The sequence below is a fragment of the Canis aureus genome, chromosome 16 (assembly GCF_053574225.1).
Source record: "Canis aureus isolate CA01 chromosome 16, VMU_Caureus_v.1.0, whole genome shotgun sequence".
In the NCBI taxonomy this organism is placed as follows: domain Eukaryota; kingdom Metazoa; phylum Chordata; class Mammalia; order Carnivora; family Canidae; genus Canis; species Canis aureus.
Window position 1 is genome coordinate 36123460 of NC_135626.1, and position 15435 is coordinate 36138894.

General features: G+C 42.9%; 1 protein-coding gene and 1 long non-coding RNA gene across 5 annotated transcripts in view; one reads left to right on the forward strand and one right to left on the reverse strand.

The window, feature by feature from the left end:
* CALCOCO2 (calcium binding and coiled-coil domain 2) overlaps positions 1-11518 on the reverse strand; it is a 27532-nt gene extending 16014 nt beyond the window's left edge. For 3 of the 4 annotated variants that reach the window (XM_077852889.1, XM_077852890.1, XM_077852891.1), the window contains exons 1-2: positions 11382-11518; positions 4107-4296 (exon numbers count right to left, since the gene is read on the reverse strand). In XM_077852889.1, coding sequence (XP_077709015.1) covers positions 4107-4286 — 180 coding nt within the window. In that variant the 5' untranslated portion in view covers positions 4287-4296; positions 11382-11518. The remainder of the gene's footprint in view (positions 1-4106; positions 4297-11381) is intronic. The other variant, XM_077852892.1, reaches the window with a different exon arrangement.
* Positions 11091-14915, forward strand: LOC144286433 (uncharacterized). Its single transcript, XR_013354493.1, has 2 exons — positions 11091-13153; positions 14640-14915. It is a non-coding gene; the product is annotated as an uncharacterized LOC144286433 (long non-coding RNA).
* Positions 14916-15435: the final 520 nt, after the last annotated feature.

The following is a 15435-nucleotide window of genomic DNA, read 5'->3' on the forward strand; positions in this document are numbered from 1 at the left end:
GTGTGCCTCTCATGGCATGACGGTCCTCTGAGTCCTTGGAAATATTTAAATACCCAGGTAAGGGAGAACATAGAGCATAGGACTAAGCACTAAAGGCAGGAAAGCCAAGTCCCACTTACTTTAGGCTCTATCATTGCTCGTAGCTTTTGCTATATTGAGAAGATGAAGCATATAGCACATTCAAAAACAGTTCATAAGTGCCTGCTTGGTGTCAGGAAGGATCAGTATCAGGACTGGTGAGGAGCTGAGAAATATGGTTGAGATTGCACTGCAAATGGCTCAGCTGGTGAAGCATGAGACTTTTAATTAATTAATTTTTTAAAAAAGATTTTATTTATTTATTCATGAGAGACAGAGAGAGAGAGGCAGAGACACAGGCAGAGGGAGAAGCAGGCTCCATGGAGGGAGCCTGACGTGGGACTCGATCTGGGGTCTCCAGGATCACATCCTGGGCTGCAGGCGGCGCTAAACGGCTGTGCCACGGGGGCTACCCGAGACTTTTATTTTAAAAAAAAAGAGAAAAAAAATTAAAGAGTTATTTATTTGACAGAGTGAGTGTGTGAGAACAAGCAGGGGGAGCGGGAGCAGAGGGAGAAACAAGCTCCCCTCTGAGGAGGGAGCCAGATGCAGGGCTTGATCTCAAGACCCTGGGATCATTACCTGAGCCGAAGGCAGACAGTTAACCAACTGAGCCACCCAGGCGCTCCAGAAAAAATTTTTAAAGTGATCTCTACACTCAATGTGGGGCTTCAACTCACAACCCCAAGATTAAGGGTTGCTCAGCTCCACTGACTAAGCCAGTCAGGCACCCTGAACATACAACTCTTGATCTCAGGGTTATGAGTATGAGCCCCATGTATGATGTGGAGTTTACTTAAAATTAAATAGAAGGGTGCCTGGGTGGCTCAGTATATCATCCAACTCTTGATAACCCTGCAGTCATGACTGCAGGGTTGTGGGATCAGGCCCTGCATTGGGCTCTGTGCTCCGCATGTGGTCTGCTTGAGATTCTCTCTCTCCCTCTGCCCCTCCTCATGCATGCTCTCTCTCTAAAATAAATAAAATCTTTTATTTTTTTTTAATTTTTATTTATTTATGATAGTCACACAGAGAGAGAGAGAGAGGCAGAGACACAGGCAGAGGGAGAAGCAGGCTCCATGCACTGGGAGCCTGACGTGGGATTCGATCCCGGGTCTCCAGGACCGCGCCCTGGGCCAAAGGCAGGCGCCAAACCACTGTGCCACCCAGGGATCCCCAATAAAATCTTTTAAAAAAGAGAAAGAGAGAGACTATTCTATAAGAATACCAGGTGAGCTTTCCAAGGGAGATACGAAAGACAACATTTTATAATCAACTCTTAATTCTCTAATTTACCATCTGTTGTTCATATGAATTCAGCAGAGTAGGAAAAAAAGAAGAGGTTTAGGAATCAAATAGGGATCTCTGGGTGGTGCAGTGGTTTAGCGCCTGCCTTTGGCCCAGGGCGTGATCCTGGAGAGCCAGGATCGAATCCCACGTCGGGCTCCCGGTGCATGGAGCCTGCTTCTCCCTCTGCCTTTGTCTCTGCCTCTCTCTCTCTGTGACTATCATAAATAAATAAAAAATTAAAAAAAAAAAGGAATCAAACAAATGTTCACCATTTACTCACTGGGAGACCTTGGGAAAGTCACCATCTTGAGTAATTCATTTTATTCATCTGTGCACAAGAGATAACACTCCCTGAGGGTGCTGCTATGCTGTGAGGCTCAGTTAGAAAACACACATACTCATGTATGCAAGCATGCATAAAACCTAATCAAAAACCTTCCACATCATATGTTCTCAAAAAGTTTGTATTCTCTTCATTATTCTTAAAACTTTCTTTCAGGCTGGGTAGCTGTTCAAATCAATAATAGCTTTATGGACAATGAACATGAGAGGCCATTTTTTGTATTAATGGTTTTCTTTATGGAGTCATGGTCATACCTCTGAGATGCATGAAGCATTCCAAATATAGATGCAGTTTTCAAAAATGTTTTTAAACATTTGTTAGTAAAAATCATAATATTTTCATTTGGTTTATGTCAAGTCCTCACTGGAAGTTGCTGCATCCTTGGAGAATACAAACAGTCTAGGCTAAACAGAACTATAACTGTGTTGCAAAAAAAAAAAAAAAAAAAAAAAAAAAGTTACAGATTCCATTTCAAAGGCAAATAAACAATTTTCTAATTGTCCTCTTTTAAAATAATCCATATCTGCACTGTCCAGAATGACAGCCATGAGCCACATGAGAACATTTAAATTTAAGTTAATTTTAGTTAATTCATTAGCTACGTTTTAAGTGCTCAATAACTACATGTGGCTAGAGGCCACTGTACTGGACAGTGAAGGTACAGCTCCATAGTAGAAAGTTCTACTGGACAGCTTTGCTACACATGGGGAGGAATTCTCTTTTCCAAAATAGGAAACACTCGGTATGTCAGTTTTCTGTGTCAGGACATTCTTTAGTCTAATGATTCAGTATCTGCAGTCTCAGGAGGTATCCTGATACTTGCCAGTGTCTCTCTGGTTGTCTACTACCCTGCCTCTAAATGCCAGCTTCCATGGCCCCATCATTTAGCTTGGAATTCCAAACAATTAAGGAAAAGTAACTCTATGAGGATTGTGAATAAGCATCAGCTCCTTCACAGTGCAGTCAAGAATGATGTCTGATTTCAGGATAAACAACATTGGCAAATAAGCATATGACATACTGAAGTGTCAAAACAAAGGTCACTTACGTTGGAATTCAGCAGTGTAAATTACTTATATTTGACCTTTATTTCCTGTCTCTGGATATAATAGGAATATCTGTCATTATGGTGTGTGTGTGTGTGTGTGTGTGTGTGTGTGTGTGTGTGTGTGATGGGAGAGAGAGACACACAGATGGGGGGAGAATGGAAGGTAGAGAATAAGTTGATTATAATAAAAAAAAAAGTACTATTTCTGTACTTTAACTGGAAGGGTATTAGGGACCTCAGAAAATTTCTATGCCTGGAAATCTTTACAAAGAAGCAAATCATACTTATTCAGGAACAAACCTCTTGGACGCACGGTGTCAAACCAGGTAACTTCTCAACATCCCTTTTAGGTATGTAATACTCATATTGAACAAATTGAACACTCTTCTAAGTAAGAAAGTAACGTTTAAGGTCACAGAAATTACCTAAGGAGCCACTCACCAACTCACAGATGAATATTTCAAAATAAGATAAATTTAAAATATTTACATTTGGTCTTTGAAAGCATAATAAAACTTGGAGGGCTATAGGATTTGCCATATTGGCTTGCAACTGAAATTAAAACTTGAGTCCCTGGGATCCCTGGGTGGCGCAGAGGTTTGGCGCCTGCCTTTGGCCCAGGGCGTGATCCTGGAGACCCGGGATCAAATCCCACGTCGGGCTCCCGGTGCATGGAGCCTGCTTCTCCCTCTGCCTGTGTCTCTGCCTCCCTCTCTCTCCCTGTGTGACTATCATAAATAAAAAATAAATAAATAAAAATAAAAAAAACTTGAGTCCCATAGCACATGCTGGTGTGTGAACGGGAGTTTAGTTTAGGATTTTAAAATTGGCAAGGGGCACCTGGGTGGCTCAGTTGGTTAAGTGTCTGCCTTCAGCTAAGGTCATGATCCCAAGGTCCTGGGATCGAGCCCTGTATCAGGCTCCCTGTGCAGCAGAGAGCCTATTTCTCCCTCTCTGTCCACTGCTCCCCCTGCTCATGCTCTCTGTCAAACAAATAAGTAAAAATCTTAAAAAAAATTTTTTTTAAAAATTTGGCCAAAAAAGGGGGTGGGGGGGGGAGAGGAGGGCACCTGGGTGGCTCAGTTGGTTAAGTGTCTGACTTCAGCTCAGGTCATAATCTCACAGTCCTGGGACTGAGCCCTGCACTGGACTCCTCACTCAACAGGGAGTCTGCTTATCCCTCTATCCTCCCCCCGCATGCCACATCCTACTCTCTCTCTCTCAATAGGTAAAATCTTAAAAAAAATTTAAAAGGCCAGATATAAGACACAAAATGCTTATATTACACAGTCACACACTCAGATAACCTCTAGTTTCTAGTCACTTGGTACTAAAATAACCACTTACTCTAAAGATGCCAATCCAATCCTTTCGACGGGGAATGAAATGCTGGGTGAGCGTGTAATAGCATGTGACATCCCCTCCAGGGACATAGAACTTCTCCACACTGTTAAAGATGACCTGAGAGAAATGACAATGATCCAGCAAGACAGCTGACGTGGGGGGATCTTCTACTGTCTCATCCATGGTGGGCGTCCTGTTATGAGATACAGGATAAAATAAAGCTCAGACAGTGTTGTCTGAAATGTTGGGAGATTTCTGGGCTCTCACCCAGGGAACATTCCATTGGAGGCAAGTCAGGAAAAGCAAAGGCCTGACAAGGACTGAGATCATACCACTTGCTTTCTGTTTCACTTTGAGCCATTTTGTATTCATAGCTTCCTATGCTCTAAGAACTTTCTAAGAATGTCTTTGATCTCCACCACAGGCACCACCGCCCTCATGTACCTTTATTCTCTGTTTATAGCTTGTTTGTTCCACTTTTTCTAAATGCCTTAAATAAGTAAGGCAGGCTAAAAGAAAATAACCTGAGCTGGGAATGGTATGACCTAGAGTCTAGATTTTTCATCCCACAAGTCCTGTGACTTTTGGAACATCAATTTCTCTAGATTTCAGTTTCTTCATTCAGTTACATTTATAATTATCAAGTCTTTGCATGTATGTATTAAGGCATTCTGCTAGGAGCTGGGTGTGAGTGCAGAAGAAAGGTAGGGTTGAGAGCAGATTATTTGACAGGCACCGATGACAAGCATGGGTTCTGAAACCCGAACAGTGAAGTTCAAATTCTAGCCTCACCACCCATTAAATGCATGAGCTTAAGCAACACACTTAAATCAGCTGGGCTCAATGCCTGTTCCCTCACCTGTAAAATAGGGCTATTAACACCTACATCATTTTTTTTTTTAACATTAACTGAAATAATGCAAAATCTGCAGGCCTTAACTCACTACTTGCCATATAGTCACACAAAGTAGAAATATGTAGAATGATAGAATAAAGTACTAGCAGAGTCTGCAAGAAGGGCTTGCCAGATATTAGTGATTTTCTTAATATTGTGGAGTGTTTTGTTTTCTGGTATAGTCTGTGCCCTCAGAAGGGTTCCATAGCAACATGGTAGTTAAATGAGAAAACAAGTGACTGACAAATAGATGGAATCAGTGCAAAATACTCTTGGGTTCAAAGGAGGGAGAGATGCAACTGGCTAGGAAAATGGAGAAGAGCTCTGAGGAGTGAGTAGAGTCCTGCATAAGCCCTCAAGGAAGATGAGCGTTTAGGCTTGGGGGTGAAGAAATTCCAGGTGAAGGAAATGGCATGCATAAAAGCAACAGAAGAGAGAAATGCTCCGTTTGGAGGACAGCAAGCAAGTTGGATCCCTATTTAAAACACTGGGGATATAACCTGTATTTCACTTTTGCAGGTTACAATACAGATAAAATGTGATCAAGGATGGCAAACTATTTGGGAGGTAAAAACAATATAGAAAAGAAACAAAGTCTTTCAAATTGTTGGGATCTGACACTTCCTGCCTCTCAAAAGTCACCACTCCATCTTCTAAATGTTCCCCAGGTCTAACACTTAGTGAATCCATGATCCTCAACCTAGGGTTTCATTGGGAAATGGAAACAATATTGTAGCTGTACACAGCAGATGAAGGAGAGCTGTATGAAGGAGAGCTGCATGACTACTATATGATACCTTATACATTTGGGTTGTATACAAAAGATTGTATACATTCAATTTCTGAAAATAAGTACAATAACCAAAAAACACAGCCCTTCTAGTCCTGCCTGGTCCTATTTATTTCCTGATTTTATTTTCAACTCTGAACAACCAGGCCTCTTCTTCCAACTCCTCCAGTAGTCAATTTTTTCACAAGAGAAGGCAAGGGGACTTTGGTGGCACTGAACTATTCTTGGGATTGAGTTAAGGAAGTAAGAAATGTATTGGCTTTCTGGGTTGTGGCACAGTTTAGCCACATCCTTAACCTCAAACCTCAGATCAGTTTTTCTCAGGAAAAGGGAGGTCACACTCCAGTCTAGGTCAGAACTAGTTCCTCATGATAAGCTGTTGTCTGTGTGATCTCTTGGATGCTATGGGAGGGTGGGAAGGGAGGTTTCTCAGCTTGCAGACCCCTCTCTTTCCTAGGGGTCTCAAGTCATACTGAGGCCAGCATATCCTCTCTGTCCTCAGCCTGGAGTAGCATTTATGAGCTTGTAAAATAATTTAATCTGTTGTCTGTGGATCATAAAGAACACTCAGGTAAGAGTGGCTTCAGGGCCTATCTCTCAATTAACCTAAGTACTCAACTCTCTTTTACTTCATAACACTATCACCCCTGTATATACAACAGAATGTCTAGCCCAGAGTAATTGCTGATTAACTATTCACTGAGTAAGTGAAATGAAATGCATGTGATTCATCAAAAAGTGAAAGGAAGGGGGGGCTTTGTAGGTAAACAATGGTTTGAATGACCATGGGGCTAATTCTTTTTTTTAAGCCCTACTCTTAATTTGTTGGATACCTTAGAGGAGCTGCTGTTTCTCAGCTTTCTTTTTCTAAAATAGGATGAAAAGATGATAATCTCCAAGTGCAATATCAATTCTTGGTATGGCTGGTTCAGCTGGCATAGCTGGTTCAAGTGGCATGGTGCCAAAAAAACAAAAGGCACAGATTTGATTTCCTTAAGGACCCATAAAATTCACACTCCATTACCCACCTTCTACACTCAAACTCCGGCAAGCTGTTTTGCAAATGGATGTTACTCTGAAAGGCAAGACCAGCCAAAGGTATGAGGGCTTCGTACACCCTCTTTCCTACTAGAAAAACAATCTATAAGTTCATGAACAGAACACTGGAGAAAGGACAGTATGTGTACACACATGCGTGCATGCACACATACACACACACAAATACACAAGAATTCATGTTCTGAGGCTTGAGTTTACATATAGCCAGTGGAAACTAGCTCTTAAAAAAAATTTTTTTTAATTTATTCATGAGAGACACAGAAAGAGAAAGGCAGAGACACAGGCAGACGGAGAAGCAGGGAGCCCGATGTGGGACTCCATCCCAGGACTCCAGGATTATTCCCTGGGCCGAAGGCGCCCCAACCACTGAGCCACCCAGGCATCCCAAGGAAACTAGCCCTTTTCTTTTCTTTTTTTTTTTTTTTTTTTTAGCTCTTTTCACTCATACAAACACCTAATCATCTGTCTGGAAAAGTCAACAGTCTTGGTTGGTTCCTTATCAAAAATGTAAGACTCCGTGAAGTTTCCCATTTCAGAGATCTCATCACCAGGACGACCCAGAGGGAACCTAGCGGCTCTCTAGGTATTCGGAACTCAATTGTTCTTGAAACTCTCCTCTGCCAAGACTGGGGAAGGAGCTGAGGAGGTAGGCAGAGTGGAGAACAGCAATGGCTTCACTTCTCTGCTGAAGTGAAGATGGAAGAGGCCGTGAGCATAACCATGATAATCTGACCTGGGTCAGTTAGGAGTTACCTGATTTAACTTTTTCTGCTTTAAAAAGGGGCGGGGAGGGGCACCTAGGTGGCTCAGTGGTTGACTGCCTTTGGCTCAGGTCCTGATCCCAGAGTCCTGGGATCAAGTCTAGCTTCAGGCTCCCTGCAGGAAGCCTGCTTCTTCCCTCTGCCTATATCTCTGCCTCTCTCTGTGTGTCTCTCATGAATGAATAAATAAAATCTTTGAAAAACAAAAAAACTTTTTCTGGAAGGAAGGCATCTACTACTAATTTTTAAGATCAGTGATCCTGTTCAGTAAACCTTTTCCTCTTTCCCAGTGATTAGGTTCCTTGCGAGAACTGGGCTCTGAAATTGGCTAGGGAAATCACCTTGCTGTCAAAGCGGTCCAGAAAGGACTGTTTGTGGAGGGGCCAAAGAGGACATGGAAAGAAAAGCAGAATGATTTAAGCATCAGCTTCCCCTTCTTGAACTCCTCTTCCCACTATAGAACCTCTCCATCATCCACTTATAATTCTGACAATATCCATGAAAGGAAGTAAGAAATAGTAAAAGAGCAAAAGTTAAATTTAGAAGCCTGGAGAACTATGGAGTCATGTAAAAGCAGTGGGATGAATTAGGCCCCATAGAAATCATGGGATTTCCACCTAATTCCCTCCTCCTACCCTCATACCCAAGACTAGCCACATGAGGAGCGAGCAGGGAAAAACAAATAGGAATGTCTAAAAGCAAACCACTGAGTATGGGAAAATAATGCAGAGATTCTACAAACTGTCAGAAGCACTTCACTTGGACTCTGATTTTTCCAGCTCAGTTTCCAAAAGTATTAGTGTCCTCAGAGGATGTATGCAGTAACAGGCAATGTGTTTTAAAATGAGTCCCCTGAACTGGCTTCTGGCTTCTAAGAAAACCTGACACATTTTCATCTAATGAGCTTTTCAAGCCTAATATACTACTCCCATGACTGTTCCATGAGGGCATATATTCTCTTACGTTCTCCTGAAGAAATGAACAGCTAATTCTACTTTTGCTGAGTGAATCTGTAAAGCACACGGATATGCTTTCTAGCAGGAAAATTTTAAAATATTGTAACGTTTCCTGGTTCAGACTCTAACAATGCAAATACGCAACCAAATCAGCTCCCCAATCTTCCTAAAGATTTTTCCCCATGTATGCTGAACCATGAAGAAGACATGCATATTAAAAAAAATAACTAAAGTGAAAGGGAATAGAGGGGAAGGGAGAAGAAATGGGTAGGAAATATCAGAAAGGGAGACAGAACATGGAAGACTCCTAACTCTGGGAAATGAACTAGGGGTGGTGGAAGGGGAGGAGGGCCGGGGGTGGGGGTGACTGGGTGGCGGGCACTGAGGGGGGCACTTGACGGGATGAGCACTGGGTGTTATTCTGTATGTTGGCAAATTGAACACCAATAAAAAATAAATTTATTATTAAAAAAAGAACAGACACTAAGAAAAAAAATAACTAAAGTTCTACTGTAGAGTATGTCTAACAGTTTTACATTAGCCTTTTGTACCAGTGGGCACATATTTAGAGAAATGAAGACTATCAGTATCAGTAGTTCACAGAAGGAAACCAAATGTTCTCAAAGCCAAGAAAGAAATGCAAATCAATTCTTCGTTTGGGAACAGTAAAAACAAAGAGAAGCAAACAAACCCAAACTCTATTTAATTCCTTCATCTTGCTTATGTAACTTTCTAAACTAGTAGCTATTAGCAAAATGGATGATCTGATTTCTATCCCACTCCTCCTGTGTACTGGAAGAGATGCTCAAAACTACCCTTAGAAAACCTGGACAGTGGCAACTATGGCTCCGAGCAAAAGCAAAGATACACAGTCATTGGCCTTCAAATTACTGAACTACTTGCTCTAATTAGAAATTTCCAAGTTCATTCTAGTTCTTTACCTAAAATCTTTCCTTAGATTTTAGGAAATGCCTTAGAGAGTGCCTTAGAGAACTTGTAGATCTCCAGGAGGCTTGTAGTACTCCTCATTAACAACTGTTGGGACTGGCTGCCCAGCTTGTTCTAAGCAGGCCCTCAGCCACATCCCACAACAGCCGTGCCAGCAGTACTAGGAAAGGAAAGAAAAACAGCTCTGGGACATGAGATGCAGGCAATAGAAGAAACTGTGTGAAAGCCTCAAAGCTGTGTCCTAAACCTCTATTTACCTTAAGTGAGATGGTACACTTTTTCCTTGAAAGGGGTGACTGTGCTAACCCCTGAAGTGACATGGGTGGTGACAGGGTTCGAAGTGCAGTGGAAAGGGAACAAGGCTAGGAGCCAAGAGACCTGGGTTCTTGTCTTAGTTCTGCCACTAACTAGCTCTGATACCTTGGCCAAGTCGCACTACCTCCTTTTAGGCCTCAGTATCTTCATCAGTAAAATGCATGGATTGGGCTAGAAAATCTCTAAGAAACTTTCCAGCTTTAATGAACCTAGGTGAAGGAAAAAGAGAGTCAAAGGTCATTTTAAGTCTCTCTTTTCATCGAAGGAAATAAGGAACCATGGTATTATATCAACAAGTACAAAGTGTTTAAAGAGCCCTAGATACTATCTGACTTGAAAGATAATACTTCTTGGTGCTATGTATCTCCTACTACCTTTCTTGGGGTCCTTTCTACTCCAGAGCTATCATATCTGCTAAAGGGTAGCGTTTCAGGCAGAAGCCCTTTGAAAATACCTGTGAAAGTGAGTCACCTGGATATTCTCTAATTATGTACCCTACATAATCTACAAAGACCTACTGCATTAGAGTCCTCGGTTTTAAACGGTTTTTGCAACAGGGGGAAGTAAGTTATAATACGTAGCATCTGGGCAGCCTGGGGGGGTTCAGCGGTTTAGCGCCGCCTTCAGCCCAGGGCCTGATCCTGGAGACCCAGGATCGAGTCCCACGTCGGGCTCCCTGCATGGAGCCTGCTTCTCCCTCTGCCTGCGTCTCTGCCTCTCTCTCTGTCTCTCTCATGAATAAATAAATAAAATCTTTAAAAAAAAATAATACATAGCATCTGTATCCTTCCACTCAACTCCAGTAATAGCCACTTGTTGGCTTGCACCAGAAGCAAAGAATCCAAGTGATAGAAAAAAGTTAACATGCCCAGGAGGGGTTGAAATTATAATGGGAAAACATCAGCCCCAAGACTAAATTGCTAAATTGGGCTGATTGGTAGCGGTGGGGAGGGGCTCTCGGGAATCAACTGTAAAGCAGAAGGTCATTACACTCCAGCTGCTCTTTCTTCTGCCTAGAATATCTCCAATTACAGAAAGCCTCATCTGAAGAAATGGGACTTCAGGGATCAAGCTTACAAACAGGGAAACTGAGGCCAAAGAGAAAGTAACTTGCCTAGGGCTCGCCTCGGCCCCATAGCAGAGATGCTGAAGCCTCAAGGACAGGGATTAAGGAACTACCAAGATCTCTGCCCGTTGGGGGGAGGGGAGTGAGAAGACGGGGGTGGGGGTGGGGTTGACGCCGTGACGTCAAGACACCGACTCGCGTCAGAGGGGGTCCCTTCTACTCAAGGAGCCTGCCACCCGGCCACAAGCACCGAAACTCTGCGTTCCTAGGGAGAAAACTGCCCCTCAACCCTCCAGGGCCGGGGAAGGAGCTCCAGGGGCTCCATGACGCCACTCACACTGTCACCCTAGAAAGATGGAAGGAAGCGAAAACCGAAACCAGTCGCACCTCTGCCTCCCAAGGTCCTTTCTGAGGAGTGAAAGTCTGAATTTGGGAGAACCCAAAGGCCCAAATGCCCCTAATTGCCTTCTTATACCCCAGGGACTCACCGGGGGTAGCAGCCGGCGTCGGCGCAACAGCAACAGGGCAGGGCAAGGGGCGGGGCGGAGCTAAAAACCCAGGGGAGAGCCCATCCCGTATGGTCCCGCCTACCACGTCACAACGGCTGCCAAGCACCGCCCCGCCGCGGTGCCTGCTGGGACTTGTAGTACTCAGGTGCTGGGCTCCAGGGCTGCTCAGCTGCACTAGGTGGTTTTCTCCCGTCCAGAACAGCAATCTCACCCCAAGGAGCCTATTTCTTCCCCTAAAAGGAGTCGTTTACTTGTAAAAAAATCACAGAATTTTCTTTCAGTCCTGAACGAGAAAAGGCCATTGAGAGGTCATCTTAATTTTCTTCTGCCTCTACATACCACTTCACTAAGAGTCTTATAGATGAGACCCCTTTTTGCATTTAATCATCCTTCCGTCAGCCCCTGAAGGAGACCCAGCAGTCTCCCTGGGTGTCCCAGTTTCTGTGTTTCATCACCCACCCCCCTTTTTAAAAAAGAATTTATTCATGAGAGACACAAAGAGAGGCAGAGACATAGGCAGAGGGAGAAGCAGGCTCCCTGCAGGGAGCCTGATGTGGGGCTTGATCCCAGGACCCTGACGTTTCACCACTGAGCAACCCTATACTCTCACCATTCCCGTTCTATAAAGAAATTATTTTTTTTTAACGTGAATTTTGTCAAGGTCCTATTCTTCCTAATTGCAGTGTAAAAAATAAACTCGAACTCAGAATCCTGCTAAGTCACTTTAGAGGAGATTCCTCACCCTTGATAATTGATCAATCCCTGGCCTGTCTTTAGCAAGAATCCTGTTAAGTCAGTTCAGCAGGAATCCCCCCTCCCCCACCTTTGATGTCTCCTCTTAGTAATTTTCCAACTTCTTGACCTTATTGTATTTGGAGTTGAGTGCAATCTCCTCTATTATAACATCCCTATGGCAATACTCCTGGATAAAGTTTCTCTTACTGGTTTAACAAGTGTCAGAATAATTATTTAAGACCTGCCATGCTATCTATGGCTGGTTAAATTTAGAAGTGCCTCTTCTGCAAGGAGTAGCATTCTTCTAAATCTGGAAAGAAACTTTTCTATGCAGTCTAACTAGGGAGTTTACACCTCTGAAGACACTTTACGTTTCATGCAGGAGGTTGAGCATTCCTTATACTGCCTTACCACAAAACGGGTGGCATTCAACTGAGAATGGTTGGCAGGGAAATAATATGTAAACCAGGGACTGGGGTATTTCTTGAAAGTTCAATCACCTTCTGTGTTACCAAATTATGCTCTTTCATTTTAAGCTCTGCCCACAGGGATAAGTGCCCTCAGTATCTGGATACATCTTTAATTTTCCTTACTAGCTTTTAAAAAAGCTGTTAGAATTGACATCCCCTACACCCACACACCTTAACATCCATCTTAACACAACTATTTCATGGCACCTTTGCCTGGATGTTAAAAATGCAAATGAAATCGTTGTGCATTTCTGGAGTCATCTAAAAGCACCACCAATTTTCTAATAGAAAGCATCACATGATGATAGTTCTATATATTTCAAGACTCTTAGAACCCCTGGCCTCAAAATTCTTGCTTGGCTGTGTCCACCAATCCTAGGCTGTTATATCATGACTCTTATCCTCAACTTTTGCCTCTACTTTCACATTGAAAGATCAACCCCTCCGCCCAAACCAAACTTCAAAGTCTCAATAAATACCACTATTTTGTCCTGCTTCTGAGCTGCTTCTACAACTTTGTCAAGAGAAGTGTTCTTCCTCACTGAGGTAAGAATAATGTCAGTTTTGTCTTTTTTTTTTTTTTTAAGATTTTCTTTATTTATTCATGAGAGACACAGAGAGAGAGAGAGAGAGAGAGGCAGAGACACAGGTGGAGGGAGAAGCAGGCTCCATGCAGGGAGCCCGATGTGGGACTTGATCCCGGGTCTCCAGGATCACGACCTGAGCCAAAGGCAGAAGCTCAACCACTGAGCCACCCAGGCACCCAGTTTTGTCTTTTTAAAAAAGATTTATTTATTTATTTTTTTTAGTGGAGAGAGAGGGATAGAGAGAGAGAGAGAGAAAATCCTGAATCAGACTTCCCACTGAGCATGGAGCCCAACACAGGGCTGGATCCCAGGATCCTCAGGTCATGACCTGAACTGAAATCAAGAGTCAGCTGCTCAATTGACTGAGCTACTCAAGTACCCCTCAGTTTTGTCTTATTGATAGGTTGTTTTGTTGATATTTTGAGAAGTTAACTTTAACAGCATATAATAATAAAAAAAATTAGCCTGATTTATTTCCAATAGGAGTATCAAGGGAGGGCTGCAAGTATAACTATTTATAATTAGATATTGAAGGAATGAGAATTGATATTCAGACTCACAGAGAAGATCCTCCACTTCTATCTTCAAATATTAGGAATGGAGACAGATAAAGACTGAGGCTGGGGGTAGTTATTCTGTACCTGACACAGTGGGTTTTCTCATTTAATCCTTACAACGGAAGCACTTTTATTATCCCCATTTTACAGATGAGACAATTGAGGCTTAGAGATGTAAAGTTACTTGCGCAAGCTCACCTGGCTAGTAAGTGTCATCAGAAGTCTTTGAACCAAGCATTCTGACTCAAGTGACTGTGCTCTTAATCATGAGATTCACTATACTCTTTATGAGAGTTCAGTAATCCATAAGGGAAGACCAGTGCATAAATGAGTATGAAGCCACATGATAGTAGCTTTATAGGAGGAATTTACACAGTGCTGAGGTAGCATTAAATTAGTTTTTCCTAAGGGCAAGAAGGAAGGTTTCAAAAAAGGTGTTAGAGAAAAAATTATTCTGAAGCCTTTTAAAACAATAAGGAAAACTTTATTTGGGACTATTGCAATAGGAACATTACAAAAGGGGAGAGAGATTGTGCTCAGTTCCAAAAACAATAAGGACAAGTGGGAATTTACAGCCATCAAGGAGGCTGAGGGAGTCACTGGGTAGAAATTTACTAAGAGGAGATATGAAGAATGGGGGATTCTTGCTAAACTGATTTAATAGGATTGTTGCTGAAGGCAGGTTAGGGATTGATCAGATATCAAGAATAAGGATTCTCTCTCTAAATAAGCTGATTTAGGATTTTTGCTGAAATTAGACTTGAAAGAGAACTTCAACTACCTCCATTTTGACCTCAGTCTGTACTTTCTTTCTTTTTTTTTTTTTTTTTTTTTTTTAGTCTGTACTTTCTAATTAAGTTCTCTTTTCTCACCTATCTCTTAACTCAGGCAAAAGACCCTGCAGGCAAAACATCTCCTGCTCTGAAACTACCCCCTGAAGCAACAAGGATTGCCCTGAGCCAGCAGGACTCCAAAAGACCAACTCCAAGACAGTGATAGACCTGACCTTTACTGCCCACCTGTTTGAACCCACTGACCTTTGTCCCACATTTTCCTCGTAGAAACTGCAAGTATTTTCAGCACTTCACAGACGGTCTTTGAGACTGTCTACTGTCTTCCCGTGTTGGCCTCCCTGAAATAAATTCCTTTCTTGTTTCTCTGTGATTCGTCTCTCTGCCTTTAGACTTTGTCAGTGGTGAGAGGCAGAACCTGGTCTGTTTGGGGCTCCCATAGCCAGGTGCCCTTGCACCCTGTGCCCCAGCTACAGACTTGGCAAGGACAGACATAGAAGCTCACGGTTGAAGCCTAGTCAAAAAAGGGCTCAGGGATGCCTGGGTGGCTCAGTGGTTGAGCGTCTGCCTTTGACTCAGGGCGTGATCCTGGAGTCCCTGGATCGAGTCCCACATCGGGCTCCCTGCATGGAGCCTGCTTCTCCTTCTGCCTGTGTCTCTGCCTCTCTCTCTGTGTCTCTCATGAATAAATAAAAATCTTTAAAAAGGGGGGGGGGAGCTCAGAGGAACCTAAATCACTAAAGTTTGGTCAAGAGAGAGTCTTTGTCAAAGGAGACATATGATTTATTTGAGTAACAAGCTTGGCCAGCAGAAAAAGGGATGGGAGAGAAATTTTACATGGAGGGAGGGAGTAGTCATCTACAGTAGTGCTGTCCAGTAGAATTCTCTGCAGC